This window comes from Haliotis cracherodii, unplaced genomic scaffold, assembly GCF_022045235.1.
Source record: "Haliotis cracherodii isolate W230 unplaced genomic scaffold, xgHalCrac1.p SCAF_20, whole genome shotgun sequence".
NCBI lineage: Eukaryota > Metazoa > Mollusca > Gastropoda > Lepetellida > Haliotidae > Haliotis > Haliotis cracherodii.
The window spans coordinates 7,391,641-7,412,500 of NW_027266276.1; the positions used below are offsets into that span (position 1 = coordinate 7,391,641).

A 20,860-nucleotide genomic window follows, 5' to 3' on the forward strand; every position below is an offset into this window, starting at 1 on the left:
CCCCCAAAAAGTACGAGAATCTGTACTTTACTAAGAAAGTGTTATCCCAAATATAACATATGTTACGTTTGACCACTTTGTAAATGACATTGTGTATTCAAGAACGTGGTATTCGATGGTGATGCTTAATGGTGTGGTGGACATGAAGTTTGAAGTCCTACGGCGACTGTTTTCTACTTAGAATTAGCATCTACGACAACGTGCAAAGTTTAATGAGTAATGAATAAGTAATGAATAAATTACAACACTCGTCCCCTAGATGCAAGTCCTTGTTAAATACCGTTTTTGTTACAACTCTTGTATTTCAAAACCTAAATAGCTTTCGCTCGTTGAATACGTTTTTGAAATACGCACAGTCTAATAAAACGCTTTCTAACGAGAGCTCGTTAAGTAATCTATATATAGTAGCTTGAAGAAGTCGAACTTCATTGACTAAAAGAGTTAACTTCAAATTGTGTTGTTGAAAGAAAAATTCGACATATACATATGTATACTGAACCACAAAAGAAACGTCACTATGGATTGATATATGAGAAACCGTATTTGTCCAAACACTGTAAACATACTTTGAGACATATTAAAAAGACGAAACTTGGCAAAACTGATCATTAAGGTTGAAATTAAAGTGTCAAATGTTCTTACAGTGTAACACAACATTAGTCTCTTAGAAAATGGCATCACAAGTCGGTGTCTCGTGTGTCCGCCATGTGATTGATGACTGCCGTGCAACGTCGATACGTGGAATGGGTGAGGCGGTTGATGAAGGCCATAGACACTTGAGCCCACACTCTGAGGAACGCCTGACGCAGTTCAGCTGCAGCTGTCGGCGTTGGCCGGACGTCATTCAGCCGTCTTTGCATCTCGTCCCACAGGTGCTCAGTGGGATTTAAATCGGGACTGAGGGCAGGCCACTGCATGGTTCTTACGCCATTCTGCTGGAGGAAGTCTCTTTTTGCTCTCGCAGTGTGGGCACGGGCGTTATCATGCTGAAACTCGTGGTTGCGACGATGTGCCAAATGAGGTATGGGTGAGTGAGTGAGTGAGTTGGGTTTAACGCCGCTTTTAACAGTATTCCAGTTATATCACGGCGTGTCAGCTTAATGTGGGAGGAAAGCCCGAAGTGATGCAGGTCTGTTGAAGTCTAAATTCATCATGGATTATGTCCAAGTGAAATCAATAAAATGGAGATGACAAAGTGTATAATGTCCTTGTTTACCACTTTGATGAAACCTACGAGCAAGGGTATGGTGCTGACAAACCTGGAAACATTATCGGGACGAACCGGGATTCGAACCCACAAGCATACTAGGTTTCTCACGTGTTCAAGGGACGCAACTCTGCACAGCGAATTGCGGCGCCTTACACGACTGGGCCACCCGTGCCGGTACGGTGTATGGTCTCAAGACTTGATCAATGTACCGAGCTGCTGTGACACCGTTGCCTCTGCCTTGACCATGCTCTGGAAGACCACATTTCATTTTTTCCGGATAGGGTTATGTTAAGTTTTAGAAACTTTGACAAAAATTACCCAGACATTTTAATGACAACATTTCATGCAATGTTACTTAGGGTGACGTTTCTTTGGCGGTTCAGTATATTTGCCCTGTTTGAATTATTTTCAGGCGCAGTTTTCCAAGAAGTAGTTTTACAGTGAAAGAGGGTGGGGGAAAGGGTGGGGTGGGTCGGAGGGTAGTTATCCTGATACCCTCAGGGACAGGCATAGATTAGATGATGCGGGTACTAGTCGATGATTGGCTTTTAAAGCGTATTGTTGGTGACACACTTTAATCATTACGTGCCATAATAGACCATGTTAAAATGTTTGTTTGTTTGTTGTTTAACGCCGCACTCAGCAATAATAAGGCTATATGACTTGATTCGATAGAGGTGAGGTGAGGTGAAATAGGGTTTTACGTCGCGTCCAAGATTATTGCACTTATATAGCGACGTGCATGCACGTGTGTGTGTGTGTGTGGTTGCTTGCACCAGTCCGGACTGATGCCGATTTATGGTGCTAGCACACTGAGATACCATGCCGCAGTTTAACAAGAATACCCCACTCAAACTCCAAGCCGACCAGTCCTTGTTTTAGCCCCCTTAATGCCGAGCGCCAGACAGGGTAACAACAAGTACCATCTTTTAACGTCTTTTGGTATGACGCAGTCGGGGATCGAACTCCGGATCTTCCGCTCTCCGGGCGGACGCTCTACCATTAGACCACGGAGGTGGTGTTGATTCGATAGAGGGAAATCGTTACAGTAAGGTCACACGCAAGGATAGGTATTTTCACAATCTCGATAATTCGATTGTACTATCAAACTGAAATAGGAATCGGTATTCTATTGGGCTTGGCGCTCTCATTTCAACCATGAAACCTTTTAATAAAGAGGCATATAGCCACTCACCGTCTTAACAGTTGCATAAAAGTGTATTCAGTATTTATTTATTTCAACCATTTTCTGATAAAACGTTCATTTATAATGAACCATCATTATTTCCAAATGTTAGTGTCCAATCTATGACTTAAAAAATAAATACGTGTGTATTTACGTATTTTTTAAGTGCAGTTACATTTTCCATCGATGAAGTCGAACAGATTCACTCACTTACTCACGCTGGCCCCGTTATTTATACGCACCCTGTCTTCTGAAACCTGGATCCGATTAAACTAGTATTCCTTTCTCGACTCTTAACCCATACCTTGACTTTCGAGCGCAAAGTAGGTGATGGTACATCTAAAACGGGAGGAGTTGCCTCCCTTATACTGTCTCATACACATTCGTCACCACTCGTCCCTTTCCGTAACCCGCAAGAAGACTCGTCCCCCTATCCATGAATGTTATGTGCGAAAAAACGACAAACCAATCAGAATGCGCGTATGACTTCAAGTACTTCGGTCAAAGAATCCCTCAGGGATATTTTTTTATATTTTACATATGTCTTACATTTAAAAATACACCCAAGATACAGTTAAGTGTGTTCAAACATATTGCATAATACTGTTGGTCCCGATGTGTTTTCAATAGCATCTGGAATATATATGATATATGGGGAAATGTACGTTAATCCTTACACAACGAGTTGACAATTCTTTTAGCTATGCCAGTTTGCGCTTAGACGGAACCCAGTTGCAAAAATGGCCACGAGAGGAGCACGAGTCGCTATTCGGCTTGTCCCGGAATAACACGAGCTGCTCACGAATGTCTCATACATTCATGTGTGCAAAAAGCGTTGTGCAGGTCTTGGATGTGGAATAACACGATGAAAGCATAAAGTATGATGGGCAATTATGCAGCATGAAACGTCTGCAGAAACAAAACTACCAAGAGGGGCCAAATTTGAGGTTGACTCAAACAAATAAAATTAGTTTTGCACCAAGCTGATCAATGCTCCTAAAGAAGAGTGAGTTGGATTTAGTTTGTTTGTTTGTTTGTTTGTTTGTTGTTTAACGCGGCAATATTCCAGCTATATGACAGCGAGCTGTAAGTAATCGAGTCTGGACCAGACAATCCAGTGATTGATATCATGAGCATCGATCCACGCAATAGGTATACAATGCATCAACCAATCAGTGAGCCTGACCACCCGATCCCGTAAGTCGCCTCTAACAACAAGCATGGGTTGCTGAAGACCTATAATTCCACCCCGGATCTTCATGGGTCGAGTTGGATTTTACGCCACTTTGAACAGTATTTTAGTTAAATCATGTCGTGGGAGTAAAGTCCGAAGTACGCATGTATCGGGCACGGATAGTGTGCTGACAAACCTTGAAACATAGTCGGGGCTAACCGGGATTCGAAATGACGTTCAACGTTTCTGGCGTACCACAGGGCGCCTTTGACGAATTGGCCACCCCTAGACTCCCACTCAAGAAAGAGGCAGAACGATGGTGAGGTAAGGTGAAATGGGGTTTAACGTCGCGTCCAAGATTATAGCGACGTACGTGCACATACATGTATGTGTGGCTGCTTGTTCCGGACTGATGCCGATTTTATATTGCAAACCCACTGAGATACCATGCCGCAGTTTAACATGGACACCAAACTCAGACACACTATACTCCTAGCCGACCAGTCCTTGTTTTAGCCCCTTAATGCCGAGAGCCAGACAGGGTAACAACAAGTACCATCTTTTGACGTCTTTTGGTATGACGCGGCTGGTTATTGAACACCCGGGCCTTTCGCTCTCCGGGAGGACGCTCTACCGCTAGACCAAGGTGGCAGTCTAAATCACAAAGCGGTTTGTCCAAGGGAGGGATCTCCATTCATTAACTCGTCATTGCGTAATGCTCAGTGCATTAAATGAACAAACCATCGACATTGCTGGTCTCATAAAATCTTTGACATTTCAAAGAAATTTCAACTGAAAGCAGAGTCGATTATACGATTCCAACTACAGTAAACTACGGTTATAACGAACACGCTAGACACATGTATATCATGAGCATGTGTTTATGATTCACTGTCAAATAGTGATGATACCAGATGTTCCCAAAAAAGGTAAGCGTATCCTGCCCCACCAGTTGCGCCCGTCACAAACACATGCAAAGGCAAGTCAGTTGTTAACCTGAAAAATCACGGGAATATATGGTACAAGTCAAAATACGGAATTGCATCGTTCATTCTTGTCAATGATGTGTCAGATTAGGAAATGTCCTCCGCATGTCTACCATAAAACGTCTTGAAAGCTTACTTTCAGCAGAGATTTGTTATGAATATTAAAAGGGTTTGGTGGCTTTTATTTGATAATATAGGAGACACAACTCGTTAGCATTTCATATAAAGTTATTTCATAAGAGCGTGCATACGAAACTCTCACACTTTTCACCACATCAAGACCAGCTTTCGTGTGTGGATCACTCATCTCCCCTAATTCCCTGGCTGTGTCCATCTCGGAAGTTTGACCGACGTCACCGCTTGTTGAATGTACAATTATTATCACTGACTTTTGCTATCATGTATTTTTGTAGTTGATACTGACCACTGCCACCATATTATACATGGCCACTGAATATTGTACTACCACTTTATTGAGTGACTGAGTATGGTTTTACGCCGCTTTTAGCAATATTCCAGCAATATCACGGCGGGGGACACCAGAAATTGGCTTCACACATTGTACTAATGTCGGGAATCGAACCCGGGTCTTCGGTGTGACGAGCGAACGCTTTAACCACTAGGCTACCCCACCGCCCCACAACTCTATTGCTTACTGCCATTGTAACCACTGTGTAGTAATTTGTATTAATTGCACACTTAGTGTATTTTGTAATACATTTGTTGATTGTATTCCACTTGTTGATTGTTTGTTGGTTTCACAGTTCATTTACGAATAGATTTCTGGGTTAACATATTGTTTCAATTTGGGAATCGACACGAAACAGTGGGTAAGACTGATGGCATCCGTCTCAGTAAAATCCAAAATTTCAACATCACTCCATAAATAAAGTTATTTTTGTATTCTTCATATTGTCATAAATATATAATGGTGAATGGTGTTTTTTTACATTCTGAATTCTGGGTGGGGCGTTCTAATTCTTTGCTTGCCAGAGCATTTCGATTTCACTGTCAGTAATAACCAAGTTATAACGAATCTATGATGAAGGCTTCATTTACCCATCGGCCGCCTCCGTGGTCTTGTGGGAGAGCGGAAGGTCCGGGGTTCGATCCCCGGCAGCGTCATACCAAAAAAACGTTAAAAGATGGTACTTGTTGTTACCCTGTCTGGCGCTCGGCATTAAGGGGCTAAAACAAGGACTGGTCGGCTTTTAGTTTTTTAATTGGATTATTCTTGTTAAACTGCGGCATGGTATCTGTGAGCTAGCACCATAAATCGGCATCAGTCCGGACTGGTGCAAGCAGCCACACACATACATACACGTGCATGCACGTCGCTATATAAGTGCAATAATCTTGGACGCGACGTCAGTATACTGTGTCTGAGTGGGGTATTCATGTTAAACTCAGTGGGCTAGCACTATAAATCGGCATCAGTCCGGACCATTACAAGCAGACACACACACACACACACACACACACACACACACACACACACACACACACACACACACACACACACACACACGTGCATGCACGTCGCTATATAAGTGCAATAACCTTGGACGCGACGTTAAACCCAATTTCACCTCACCTCACCTCATTTACCCATCGGTCTGTATGCCCTAGATTTGGCTGACAAGTCGACGCATCTTCGCAGGTGGTACCCGTTTGTGAGTAGACAGATAAGGTTTCAGGTCAGTATGAATACCTTAGGCCTGGCGGTCACAAGGTGATTTCCAAATTGAAATCTAAAGCTTAACTCAGAATTCAGAACGTATAGAACTAAATAGTGAAATCAGTAAATGATCCCACAAAATCAATGGATAATCACTAAATCATACTGAAACAAACAATTCTTGGTTAATATATCAAAGCAGATACCATATGCCAAATAGGTGGCAGCATCCGCTTAACGTAACAAGCCAAAGAATTGATGTAAGTGGCAAGATCTGACAAACTCCTACAAAAAGCTTGTGGCCACCTCGGGTAAAGCGAACCGTGAAGAACCGGGGTAGAATAGGTCTTCAGCAACCCATGCTTGTCGTAAAAGGCGTCATGCTTGTCGTAAGAGGCGACTAATGGGATGACTGACTTGGTTGATGTAATGTCATAGTATCCCCCCAAATGCGTTGATTGATGCTCATGATGTCAATCACTGGATTGTCTGGTCGAGACTCGATTAATTACAGACCGCCATCATATAGCTGGATTATTGCTGAGTGTGGCTTTAAGTAACAAACAAACAAACAAATCAGGTAAAGCTCGAGTGAATTTTAAATTCTCAATCAAAATATAAGATGCATGGCGCTGAGAGGCCAATCAGACGTCATCATTCCAAAACAATTCGGCTTCACTTGTCACATGTTCAAACCCGATTCTGAATTTCGACCCGGACAAATGAAAACCAACAATACACACACATTTTCCTTCAATGGCCATGGTAGACTTATTTTGGGTTGAATACCATGGCAGTAAGAACCCAACCGTCAGTTTGATATTATTCACGTTTGTTTTCGAGATACAGTAAACTACGGTTATAACGAAATCAAATAGGCCACTAACTTAATTTTAGTTCGTTATAACCGTAGTTCGTTAAAAGCATATGTACAGCAAAGATACATCAGGGACAAAAAATAAGTTCGTCATATCCGTCATTTCGTTATAAGCGTGTTCGTTATAAACGTAGTTTACTGTACAGAACTCTCCCTGGAGGTACCTTTTAATGTCACTCAATCGAAATCGATATCTTCTAGTGTTTGATAATAATTAAACATTGCCAACTTTCTTTCATTTGGACTTTCTCCGAGCATAAAAGGGTAGAGTTTAGTACTAATCTTCTCAATAACAAAGCGTCCAGTCTTTACAGAGTCTATTAATAGTCTAAACTTTAGAAAACTCCTAGGTCTATTGCCTGAACCAGGAGCAGGCCAAGTTTAAACTTTAGTGAACTCCTAGGTCTATTGCTTGAACCAGGAGCAGGCCAAGTCTAAACTTTAGAAAACTCCTAGGTCTATTGCCTGAACCAGGAGCAGGCCAAGTTTAAACTGTAGTGAACTCCTAGGTCTGTTGCCTGAACCAGGAGCAGGCCAAGTTTAAACTGTAGTGAACTCCTAGGTCTGTTGCCCGAACCAGGAGCAGTCCAAGTTTAAACTGTAGTGAACTCCTAGGTCTATTGCCTGAACCAGGAGCAGACAAAGTCTAAACTTTAGAAAACTCCTAAGTCTGTTGCCTGAACCAGGAGCAGGCCAAGTTAAAACTTTAGTGAACTCCTAGGTCTATTGCCTGAACCAGGAGCAGGCCAAGTTTAAACTTTAGTGAACTCCTAGGTCTATTGCCTGAACCAGGAGCAGGTCAAGTCTAAACTGTAGTGAACTCCTAGGTCTGTTGCTTGAACCAGGAGCAGTCCAAGTTTAAACTTAAGTGAACTCCTAGGTCTGTTGCTTGAACCAGGAGCAGGCCAAGTTTAAACTGTAGTGAACTCCTAGGTCTGTTGCTTGAAACAGGAGCAGTCCAAGTTAAAACTTTAGTGAACTCCTAGGTCTGTTGCTTGAACCAGGAGCAGGCCAAGTCTAAACAACACTACTGGTATACCGAATCACGTATCGTCTTGTATCATCTAGTATACAGAGAGCGTCTAGTCATCTGTCATCGACTGACAAGATATCTTCTAGACAGATGACATTTAGCTAACTGCTTTCAGTTCCTTGTTACAGTGTGGATGTCAGAACAAAACACCATATGAATCTTCTTGCACAAAAAACACATAAATGTAAAACTTATTATAGTTGGCAACCGTTTATTGAAAAAGTTTATATAAAATCAGCATGGAACATTCAGAGTCTTGTGACGTACATGTAGTCAGTGAGGAACTTGACTATTGCCCTGCCCGACCCATCCAGCACATGCTTCTCTGCCTCCACAGTTGCCAGATCACGCACGGCTTGGGGAAGAGTTTCCACCAGTTGTGCAGCTCTTTCCAGATAGCCAGTCCTGGAATGAAAGGTTACCAGTCCCGCTGACACGTAAGCTGCATGCAGGGATTTGTCGTAGGGTCGAGGAACCAGACGAATGGCGGATTTCACCTCAGCCTTTCCCAACGTGGATTTATCGTTGTAGGTTCCATGGACAAATTCTGCATAGTTGAGTGCGTTGTGGGTGTACTCGTGGACTATTTGCTCAGCCATGAAGGGAACGCTCCATTCTCTCCCAACACTAGGGTCCATCCAGAACATACCAAGGGCAGAGCGAACTCCTCCAGCTAAGTTAACCTTGTGTTCTTGTTTGTAGAAAGCAATGCAGGATATCATCTGTGTCATTGCGTCAAAGAGTTCAGGATGAGTGTTGTTGATCATCCTGAGAGCGGCATGTGCAGTGGTCGATATCCTCCTTTGCTCTTCCCCAGTGAATATGTGTTTCTTAGAAGCCATGTAGGATGGTGAAAGGGACATAACTCCTGTGACGTTCAACCAATCTGCTATGTCCTCGTCATCAAAGATGAGTACAATTTCATTTTTCTTCACAGGGAGATGAATCGGCTGAATTTTTCTGATTTCGTCAAAGAACGCTTTCTTAGCATCACTTTCAGTCACGTCTGTGCCCCTGAAACCCTTGACAGCTAATTTTTGGTTCATGAGGTTGATGTCACGACGGAAAGGCCAGTAGATATTCATGAAGCTATCTGTCAAGCCCATCAGAGAAAGGGATATGTATGTTGACAATGGTTTGACGGTATCGGCGAACAACAAAGTATCTCTCAAGATAGGCAGGGATGTGTTCCAGTGTGTGTAAAAGGATTCCTCTTCTTTGCTGACGTTTCTCCTTGAGTTGTGCACAAGTGTCAGCCAATTAATCAGATTCTCCAAGTCAAGGTTGTGAAGTTGCATATCATCGTGTTCAGCATGATATTGAAACCATGACAACAATGCTTCTTTCAAAACATTATACAGTTGGGCATCGCCAGTCATATTTTTGTGTAGCTGATCGATGAGCGTTTCCATGACGTCTGTGAGACTGTTCTTTACATCTCTGGAAACTGCTCTCATCAAATTCTGTGGATTGGAGACAAGCAAGCCATCGTTACTGTCAACCTTTGAAGACAAACTTCTGATTTTATGTTCCAAACTGTTCTCTACATCTCGGGAAACTGCCCTCATCAAATTCTGTGGATTGGAGACAAGCAAGCCATCGTTACTGTCAACCTTTTCAGACAAACTTCTGATTTTAGGACCAAGATTATCTTCAACGTCTGTGGAAACTTGAATTCTACTCTTTACCAGTGTGTCCATCCCATCCATCTCCTCCTTGTCCTCCGTACTGGTAATTAGTAGCAGGTTGTCTTCTAGGTGTTTCAAGAGCTTCATTTTATGCTCATCAGGTTGTATGTTAACATAAGGCACATAGTATTGGATAACATAGCCCTTGGCATAGGATTTCATGTTTTCCTTTATCTGCTTGACGGTGCTCTGTGTGAAACAACAGGTCGTGAGCATCATTGAGAGGTACATCAGGGTCAGCAGGGTCATGTTTCTGTAAATAAAATGTCAAACGTTCAGTTATTTTATACCAATTTAGCTTCATAGGAAGGGGGCACGGGTGGCCCAGTCGTCAAAGGCGCCGCGATTCGCTGTGCAGAGTTGCGTCCCTTGGGCACGCCAGAAACCTATGATTGTGGTTTCGAATCTCGGTTCGCCCCAATTATGTTTGTAGGTTTGTCAGCACCATACCCGTGCTCGTGGGTTTCACCGAAGTGGTAAACGTCTGAGACCTGCATCACTTCGGGCTTTCCTCCCACATTAAGCTGACACGCCGTGATATAACTGGAATAATTTTAAAAGCGGCGTTAAACCCAACTCACTCACTCACTCACTTCATAGGAGGGAAGCACATTTTGACATATGCAGCATAAGTGTAGTTTATGTTTGTCCATACGAATAATGATTTAGAATGAAGTATCTCAAGACCTACAGCCCCTAACAATATATATGTATATACCGATTGGTTTAAGAAATATAACTTGATCAACCTTTTATTCCCATATTGGTAGTCGATCATGTGTCTATTTGATGCGTCACACTACCGCATTGATGCAGTAGATACTTTGTTCCGCATACTGCAATCATATATTTTATCAACTTCATTCACATATTTTGGAATTGCACATGCAACTCATGTCTAACTGGTGTTAATCTTTGAAGTGCATGTAGATGTGGTATACACAGGAACCACATTTTATAGATGCCAGCTTCTGTATTTTGAATGGGCACAACATATATTTTAAAATCAATCAATAGAATACCCACTTATCCCCTTCTTTTATCCCAAACATATAATCATCGAGATAATAATAATATTTGAAAACTGTTAATACTCAGATTACAGACATCCTTTATGGTTAAAGAGTGTGCCTTCACATCACAGCGGTTGACTGACACTGTTATATTACGCTGTGGTTTACGATGACACCGGGTACAATGTGTGAAGTCCGTTTCTGGTGTCCCCTCGCCGTGATATTGCTGGAATATTGCTAAAAGCCGCGTCAAACCATACTCCCTCACTCACTCATCGGCACATTAAGAAGGTGACGACTAACGCGATTATAAGTTTTATCATAGGATCCAACTGTAGACTATCACACCAATACGTGAGTGAGTGAGTGAGTGAGTGAGTGAGTGAGTTTGGTTTAACGTGCTTTGACCAGTATTCCAGATATATGAAGGCATGTCAGTGTGATGTGGGAGGAAATCCCGAAGTAACGTTGCTTTAAGATGATTATCACTTTGGAGAAACCCAGGAGCTCGTTTTTGGTGCTGACAGCCCAAAAACATTATCGGGGCTCATCTGCGATTCAAATCTAAATAAATAGCCACCGGAGCGGATAATTGTCACAACTTACCTTGTCTTGTGATGTGTTTAGTTGAATAGGAGTTTGAGTGTGGTATGAAAGACAACTATCACAAGTCATATTTATACCGTCTAGAAGAATGTAAACAACACATAGATCCTGTTTGTCAGCATCAGATGCATTATTCCCACCACAATGAGTAAACACCATGTACGCCATTATTGAAAGTATTTTGGAACAGATAAGATAATTGAGGTCATATCAGCAAACAGTGGCTTTTCTTTTACGTGTTTCCGGACTTTTGCCGGTTTCATAGTGCTACCCCACCATGGTATCAACGTACAGTTTGCCTTGGGCACCCTCTTAGACACATTAAACTGATCACTCTGAGCCTGCCAGTCCTTTTTTTTAATCCCATTAATGCCGAGCGACAGGCAACAAGTAACATCACTTGGTACCATGCCAGGGGTTCGAACCACCGACCTTTCGCCCTACGGGCAGACGGTCTATCCACTAGACCACGAAGGCTTTCTCCTGTTTAGATATACCCATAGAATACAATAATGCTGTCAGATTTTTATGAGGCGGGCCTTGCATTATTATCCTTGACAAGCGGATCCTGTTATAACTGAAGGACGTAACGATGTACAGCGTCTTGTAGCGCCAAGGACACCTTGATTGAGGGAGGGTGTTGGGTTTGGCGCCGCGTTGAAAAGTATTTCTGTCATATGACGTCATGTCAACTTTTAGTAAACTCCCAAGCAGGCCTAGGGGTACGGTGTATACCAGAAGCAGGTCCTGACTCTAAAATATATGTTCCAATTGAGGGAGTAGTGGTGAAAAACCAACGATCATCACCTGGAGAATCATGGATTTCAACCCACGATATGTGGATCCTGGTATGGCTAAGACATACAACTCTGAACAGCGATATAGGCCACTGTGGCCTGCTGAGAGCGGCTGCTATAAATTCTATGGTCTGTTTTGGTAAATACTGATGGTTCTATAGAGTACACGTCGACTTTGGGACGTACCCAAACACATCAGTAGATGCAGGATGGTTTCAGTGCATGTGTGTCATCGTATTGGAGACTGGACCATTACTCATATTATCAACCACTGGTTTTGTTTCTGGTCCATTCAGGGCATCGTACTATATAGGTGGAACATTGCTGACCTACCCGCCTCGTCATTTTCTAGTCATTTTATTTTTTAGTGAACACAAAATGTCTTGTTTTATCTGTCGTGTGAATTGAGGTTGGTATCCTGATGGGATACTCATTTAAATACATTCTATATACTTCAGTGATTTAGGGAATTGCAAGTGTTAACTAACATCGGCAATATTTCGGCAATGGATTTAATTGAAAGTCAGATGACTTCTGCTTGACCTTGTTTTCGTTGACGAGATAATATAAGAAAATAATGATTTGTGTTTTTTATGTGATCTCATTAAATTATCGTTGGACGGGTGAGATAAAAACAAATATATCCGACACTAAGTGGTTAAAACAAATATTTCAGATTTGTGAACTTTAAGTTATAAATGTCGTGTAAATACATCCTTATCGAAGCACAGGTGAGAATAATCGCATGACGTCTGGTCACATAAAGTTGTGGATGTTACGGGATTGACCAATGTGCAGGATATGGGCCGTGTTGTGCTGACACGGATGACGTGGTCACTGATAGCGACTGACAGGTTCGAGGCACACTAACCGTGCATCAAGAGAAACACAATATTTACAAATATAGTGAGTTATCATGAGTTGTTGTCTTTATGATACTATTTTATATTTCACATTACCCAGTTTGTTAGATGTTCAACATCACAAGGTATAAATGAGGTTTCACATTACCAAGTATACTGGATGTTCAACATCACAAGGTATAAGGGGCAAGAGTTGCGTCACTTGGATACGCATGAAACCTATGATTATAGGTTCGAATCCCGGTTCGCCCCAATTATGTTTCTAGGTTTGTCAGCACCGTATCCGTGTGGTAAACGTCTGAGACCTGCATGCATCACTTCGGGCTTTCCTCCCACATTAAGCTGACACGCCGAGATATAGCTGGAATACTGTTAACAGCGGAGTTAAACCCAACTCACTCACTCACTCACTCACTCACTCACTCACTCACCCACTCACTCACTCACTCACTCACTCACTCACTCATAAGGTATAAATGACGTTTCACATTACCCAGTATATCAGGTGTTCAACGTCACAAGGTATAAATCAGGTTTCACATTACTTAGTATATTAGATGGTCAACATCACAAGGTATGAATGAGATTTCACATTACCCAGTATATTAGATGTTCAACATCACAAGGTATTAATCAGGTTTCACATTACCCAGCATATAAGATGGTCAACATCACAAGGTATGAATGAGTTTTCACATTACCCAGTATAATAGATGTTCAACATCACAAGGTATTAATCAGGTTTCACATTACCCAGCATATAAGATGGTCAACATCATAAGGCATAAATCGGGTTTCACATTACCCAGTATACTGGTTGTTCAACATCACAAGGTATGAATCAGGTTTCACATTACCCAGTATATAAGATGGTCAACATCATAAGGTATATATCAGGTTTCACATTACCCAGTATACTGGATGTTCAACATTACAAGGTATAAATCAGATTTCACATTACCCAGTATACTGGATGTTCAACATCACAAGGTATAAATCAGGTTTCACATTACCCAGCATATAAGATGGTCAACATCATAAGGCATGAATGAGATTTCACATTACCCAGTATATCAGATGTTCAACATCACAAGGTATGAATCAGGTTTCACATTACCCAGTATATTAGTTGTTCAACATCACATGGTATATATCAGGTTTCACATTACCCAGTATATTAGATGTTCAACATCAGGTATATTGAAGGCGTCACGTTACACAGTTATAAGAAATGTAATATCACAAAGTATATTGGATGTGTCACGTTATACAGTATATAAGAGGTGTAACATCAAGAGGTATAATTGAAGGCGTCACTCTACACAGTTTAGAAGAAAAACAATATCACAAAGTATGTTTGAGGTGACACGTTTCACACTGTAGAAGAGGTGTAACATCACAGGGTATATTGGAGGCGTCACGTTACACATTCATAAGAAGTGTAACATCGCAGGGAATATTGGAGGTGTCAAGTTACACACTGTAAAAGAGGTGTAACCTCACACGGTATGTTGGAGGTTACACGTTAAACAGTGTAGAAGAAGTGTAACATCCAGAGTTTTTTTGAAGGCGTCACGTTACACACTTATAAGAAGTGTAACATCACAAGGTATATTGGAAGTGACACTTTACACAGTGTAGAAGAGGTGTAACCTCACAGGGTATATTGGAGGTGACACTTTACACAGTGTAGAAGAGGTGTAACCTCACACGGTGTATTGGAGGTGACACGTTACACAGTGTAGAAGAGGTGTAACCTCACAGGATATATCGGAGGTGACACGTTACACAGTGTAGAAGAGGTGTAACATCACACGGTATATTGGAGGTGACACGTTACACAGTGTAAAAGAAGTGTAACATCAAGAGGTATTTTGGAAGTGACACATTACGCACTTATAAGAAGTGTAACATCAAGAGGTATATTGACGTTACATACTTATAAGAAGTGTAAAATCACAGCATACATTGGAAGTGACACGTTACACAGTGTAGAAGAAATGTAACCTCACACGGTATAGTGGAGGAGTCACAAGGTCATAACTGACAAGGGTGGCTGATTTGATATTGTGTTATTCACTCTGATCCTTAATAGCTTCTGATACCTGTGCTCAATTGATTCTCTTGACATGTGCATTAAAATTGTGCACTGTGCACATGACCTGGTTGGTCTGGTGAAACCACTGACCGGCTCAAAATTGAGGAAGAAGCCACCTGGCTGGCTTTTCTTCCCTTGAAGGATCTGAATTGTAAGATGAAATAATGCTCCTGTCCCACCTGTGGGTATTTAATTACTTTTGAGGGTTAATGTGATGTCACTGACCAGTGCTTAATAGTTAGGGTATCATTGACTGGGATATTAATGAACAGATATGATATACTGAATCAAGTATCATCAAGTCAGCGCCATCGATTGACAAGATTTTTAGTGGACAGCAGACATTTAGTAAAACGTGTTCGTGTTCAGTGTGGATGTGAGAACACCTTCTGACATCTGAATTGTCTTGCACAAAAAAGCACATAAATGTAAAAACTGTTATAGTTGGCAACCGTTTATTGAAAAAGTTTATATAAATTCAGCATGGAACATTCAGAGTCTTGTGAGGTACATGTAGTCAGTGAGGAACTTGACTATTGCCCTGCCCGACCCATCCAGCACATGCTTCTCTGCCTCCACAGTTGCCAGATCACGCACGGCTTGGGGAAGAGTTTCCACCAGTTGTGCAGCTCTTTCCAGATAGCCAGTCCTGGAATGAAAGGTTACCAGTCCCGCTGACACGTAAGCTGCATGCAGGGATTTGTCGTAGGGTCGAGGAACCAGACGAATGGCGGATTTCACCTCAGCCTTTCCCAACGTGGATTTATCGTTGTAGGTTCCATGGACAAATTCTGCATAGTTGAGTGCGTTGTGGGTGTACTCGTGGACTATTTGCTCAGCCATGAAGGGAACGCTCCATTCTCTCCCAACACTCGGGTCCATCCAGAACAAACCAAGGGCAGAGCGAACTCCTCCAGCTAAGTTAACCTTGTGTTCTTGTTTGTAGAAAGCAATGCAGGATATCATCTGTGACATTGCGTCAAAGAGTTCAGGATGAGTGTTGTTGATCATCCTGAGAGCGGCATGTGCAGTGGTCGATATCCTCCTTTGCTCTTCCCCAGTGAATATGTGTTTCTTAGAAGCCATGTAGGATGGTGAAAGGGACATAACTCCTGTGACGTTCAACCAGTCTGCTATGTCCTCGTCATCAAAGATGAGTACAATTTCATTTTTTTTCACAGGGAGATGAATCGGCTGAATTTTTCTGATTTCGTCAAAGAACGCTTTCTTAGCATCACTTTCACTCACGTCTGTGCCCCTGAAACCCTTGACAGCTAATTTTTGGTTCATGAGGTTGATGTCACGACGGAAAGGCCAGTAGATATTCATGAAGCTATCTGTCAAGCCCATCAGAGAAAGGGATATGTATGTTGACAATGGTTTGACGGTATCGGCGAACAACAAAGTATCTCTCAAGATAGGCAGGGATGTGTTCCAGTGTGTGTAAAAGGATTCCTCTTCTTTGCTGACGTTTCTCCTTGAGTTGTGCACAAGTGTCAGCCAATTAATCAGATTCTCCAAGTCAAGGTTGTGAAGTTGCATATCATCGTGTTCAGCATGATATTGAAACCATGACAACAATGCTTCTTTCAAAACATTATACAGTTGGGCATCGCCGGTCATATTTTTGTGTAGCTGTTCGATGATCGCTTCAATGACGTCTGTGAGACTGTTCTCTACATCTCTGGAAACTGCCCTCATCAAATTCTGTGGATTGGAGACAAGCAAGCCATCGTTACTGTCAACCTTTGCAGACAAACTTCTGATCTTATTTTCCAGACTGTTCTCCACATCTCGGGAAACTGCTCTCATCAAATTCTGTGGATTGGAGACAAGCAAGCCATCGTTACTGTCAACCTTTGCAGACAAACTTCTGATCTTATTTTCCAAACTGTTCTCCACATCTCGGGAAACTGCTCTCATCAAATTCTGTGGATTGGAGACAAGCAAGCCATCGTTACTGTCAACCTTTGCAGACAAACTTCTGATCTTATTTTCCAAACTGTTCTCCACATCTCGGGAAACTGCTCTCATCAAATTCTGTGGATTGGAGACAAGCAAGCCATCGTTACTGTCAACCTTTGCAGACAAACTTCTGATCTTATTTTCCAAACTGTCCTCTACATCTCTGGAAACTGCTCTCATCAAATTCTGTGGATTGGAGACAAGCAAGCCATCGTTACTGTCAACCTTTGCAGACAAACTTCTGATCTTATTTTCCAAACTGTCCTCTACATCTCTGGAAACTGCTCTCATCAAATTATGTGGATTGGAGACAAGCAAGCCATCGTTACTGTCAACCTGTGCAGACAAACTTCTGATCTTATTTTCCAAACTGTTCTCCACATCTCGGGAAACTGCTCTCATCAAATTCTGTGGATTGGAGACAAGCAAGCCATCGTTACTGTCAACCTTTGCAGACAAACTTCTGATCTTATTTTCCAAACTGTTCTCCACATCTCGGGAAACTGCCTTCATCAAATTCTGTGGATTGGAGACAAGCAAGCCATCGTTACTGTCAACCTTTGAAGACAAACTTCTGATTTTAGGACCAAGATTATCTTCAACGTCTGTGGAAACTTGAATTCCACTCTTTACCAGTGTGTCCATCCCATCCATCTCCTCCTTGTCCTCCGTACTGGTAATTAGTAGCAGGTTGTCCTCTAGGTGTTTCAAGAGCTTCATTTTATGCTCATCAGGTTGTATGTTAACATAAGGCACATAGTATTGGATAACATAGCCCTTGGCATAGGATTTCATGTTTTCCTTTATCTGCTTGACGGTGCTCTGTGTGAAGCAACAGGTCGTGAGCATCATTGAGAGGTACATCAGGGTCAGCAAGGTCATGTTTCTGTAAATAAAAAGTCAAAAGTTCAGTTATTTTTTACCAATTTAGCTTCAAAGGAGGGAAACCGTTCTTTCACATTTAGACATATGCAGCATGAACACTGAATATTTAAACCATAAGTGTAGTTTGTGTTGGTCCATACGAATAATGATTTAGAATGAAGTATCTCAAGACCTACAGCCCCTAACAATATATATGTATATACCGATTGGTTTAAGAAATATAACTTGATCAACCTTTTATTCCCATATTGGTAGTCGATCATGTGTCTATTTGATGCGTCACACTACCGTATTGATGCAGTAGATACTTTGTTACACATACTGCAATCATATATTTTATCAACTTCATTCACATATTTTGGAATTGCACATGCAACACATGTCTAACTGGTGTAAATCTTTGAAGTGCAGGTTGATGTGGTATACACAGGAACCTAATCTCATTCAAATTAGATCTTAGTTCCTGCTACAGCTAAACAAAGATCAGAGGACATCCCATTACGGATCACGTCAGACCGACGTTGCGCGAACTTTGACCGACCAGTGGAAGGACTGACAAGACCTTTCATCCAAACAATCGCAGCGTTGCTTACCAGATCATGAAAGTGACAGTCGGAATGTGATTTCTAATTATGCAACCACCTCGAAAACTTTAACACGGTGTATTCCGAACGATAGATACGGGTTTAACGACTGAATCCATACACTCTAGATTATCTATTAGCCATTCCAGAATGTTCTTTTGTTCTGGTTTCAAATTTGTAATCGAGAATTTGTCAAAATATGTTTCGAAGCGTAGTCGCCAATTTGAAATTAGTGTCGTAAAGCACGAGAAAGCTGCCTTCTGATTGGCTAATCCGCAAGGTCGGTCTGACGTGACTCGTAATGGGATGTCCTCAGATCTTTAATTTGTTTTGCGGCAGCGGGACTAAAATCTGATTTTAATGAGATTGCACAGGAACCACATTTTATAGATGCCAGCTTCTGTATTTTAAAGGGGCACAACATATATTTAAAAATCAGTCAATAGAATAATCACTTATCCCCTTCTTTATTTCAATATGAAAGTAACATATAATCTTCAAGATTATGAAATAATAGTATTTGAAAAATGTTAATACTCAGATTACAGACATCCTTATCGGTTAAAAAGTGTGTCGTCACACCACAGCGGTCGGCTGACACTGGTATAACCGTGATATACAATTGAAGGTGTAGAAGTCATGTAAAGTGAGTGAGTAAGTTGGGTTTAACGCCGCTTTTAACAGTATTCCAGTTATATCACGGCGTGTCAGCTTAATGTGGGAGGAAAGTCCGAAGTGATGCAGGTCTAAGAGGTTTACCACTTCGGTGAAACCCACGAGCACGGGTATGGTGCTGACAAACCTAGAAACATAATCGGGGCGAACCGGGATTCGAACTCACAATCATAGGTTTCTGGCGTGCCCAAGGGACGCAACTCTGCACAGCGAATCGCGGCGCCTTAGACGACTGAGCCACCCGTGCCCCCTCATGTGAATGTGCGCCCCCCCCCCCCCCCCCCCCCCCCAATTTTTTGTGATATTGCTGGAATATTCCTCATGGCTCCGTAAAACTATATTCACTCACTCACTCCAGTTCTATGTCAAGGTCTTTACTATGGTTAAAAAACGAACGTGAATACCGCATAGCAAAACAATGTTGTAAATTAACTGTCGTATTAGAAATGGCGAGAAATGAAATATATACCTGAATATGATCTCAAAGCAATAGAGTGAGTGAGTGAGTGAGTTTGGTTCAACGTGCTTTGAACAGAATTTCAGATTTATGGCTTCCTTGTGAAACACAGGAGGTCGTTTATGGTGTTGACAAACCAAAAAAGTATCGAGGCTAATTTTCGATTCAAACCATCTAAATAAATAGCCACTGGAGTAGATAATTGTCACAACTTACCTTGTCTTGTGATGTGTTCAGTTGAAAAGGAGTTACAGTGTAGTTTGAAGGGATCCTTTCACAAGTCATATTTATACCGTCTAGAAGAATGTAAACAACACAATAGATCCTGTTTGTCGGCACCAGATGCAATATTCCCACCTCAATGAGTAAACACCACATACGACATTGAAGTGTTATGTTAACGTTATTTCGGAAGAGATAAGATAACTGAGGTCTTATCAAACACCAGGGTCTCTTTCATGCGAACTTTAATTTAACGTAAACAAGTGTATGTTTTGAGTGAATGAGTGAGTACTGTTGAACTTGTCTTTGAGCTGTTAATCGGTTATAGCACTGCGTATCAGCTTAATGTTGGAAGCCGTTCTCCGAGTATATCCGTCATTTCGTTATAAGTGTGTTCGTTTTAAACGTAGTTTAATGTACAATGAGAGTGCACTTGTTGTCTTAAGATAACACAAAAAGTTCACGCTTTTCGTAAAAGTATAAAATACCTTACGAGAACTAGTGTAGCATTTTATTTGTGACACACACTTTGATGGAAGAAATATGCGGTTTCGTTACTTTCGACACGCTAAACATAAGCTGGCTCGAACTGTCAACACGCAAAACGTAAACTGGTTCGAACTGTCAACACGCTAAACGTAAACTGGTTCGAACTGTCAACACGCTAAACGTAAGCTGGCTCGAACTGTCAACACGTTTAACGTAAACTGGTTCGAACTGTCAACACGCAAAACGTAAGCTGGCTCGAACTGTCAACACGCTAAACGTAAGCTGGCTCGAACTGTCAACACGTTAAACGTAAACTGATTCGAACTGTCAACACGCTAATCGTAAGCTGGTTCGAAATGTCAACACGCTAAACG

General features: G+C 41.7%; 2 protein-coding genes across 3 annotated transcripts; both read right to left on the reverse strand.

The window, feature by feature from the left end:
* Window positions 1–8,335: 8,335 nt before the first annotated feature.
* Window positions 8,336–11,543, reverse strand: LOC139470270 (uncharacterized). 2 transcript variants are annotated; one of them, XM_071252616.1, is made up of 3 exons: window positions 11,452–11,487; window positions 10,582–10,668; window positions 8,336–10,085 (listed from the first exon to the last, which is right to left on the reverse strand). In XM_071252616.1, the coding sequence occupies exons 2-3, from the start codon at window positions 10,608–10,610 to the stop codon at window positions 8,393–8,395; spliced, it is 1,722 nt and encodes a 573-aa protein (XP_071108717.1). In that variant the 5' UTR covers window positions 10,611–10,668; window positions 11,452–11,487; the 3' UTR covers window positions 8,336–8,392. The 2 variants fall into 2 exon arrangements, with proteins under 2 accessions (XP_071108717.1, XP_071108718.1); XM_071252617.1 differs by lacking the exon at window positions 10,582–10,668 and having other exon boundaries at window positions 11,452–11,543.
* Window positions 11,544–15,647: 4,104 nt separating this feature from the next.
* LOC139470273 (uncharacterized) lies at window positions 15,648–20,075 on the reverse strand. The gene is made up of 2 exons (XM_071252621.1): window positions 19,992–20,075; window positions 15,648–18,060 (listed from the first exon to the last, which is right to left on the reverse strand). Exon 2 carries the CDS (start codon window positions 18,054–18,056, stop codon window positions 15,702–15,704), a length of 2,355 nt encoding a protein of 784 aa, XP_071108722.1. The 5' UTR covers window positions 18,057–18,060; window positions 19,992–20,075; the 3' UTR covers window positions 15,648–15,701.
* Window positions 20,076–20,860: the final 785 nt, after the last annotated feature.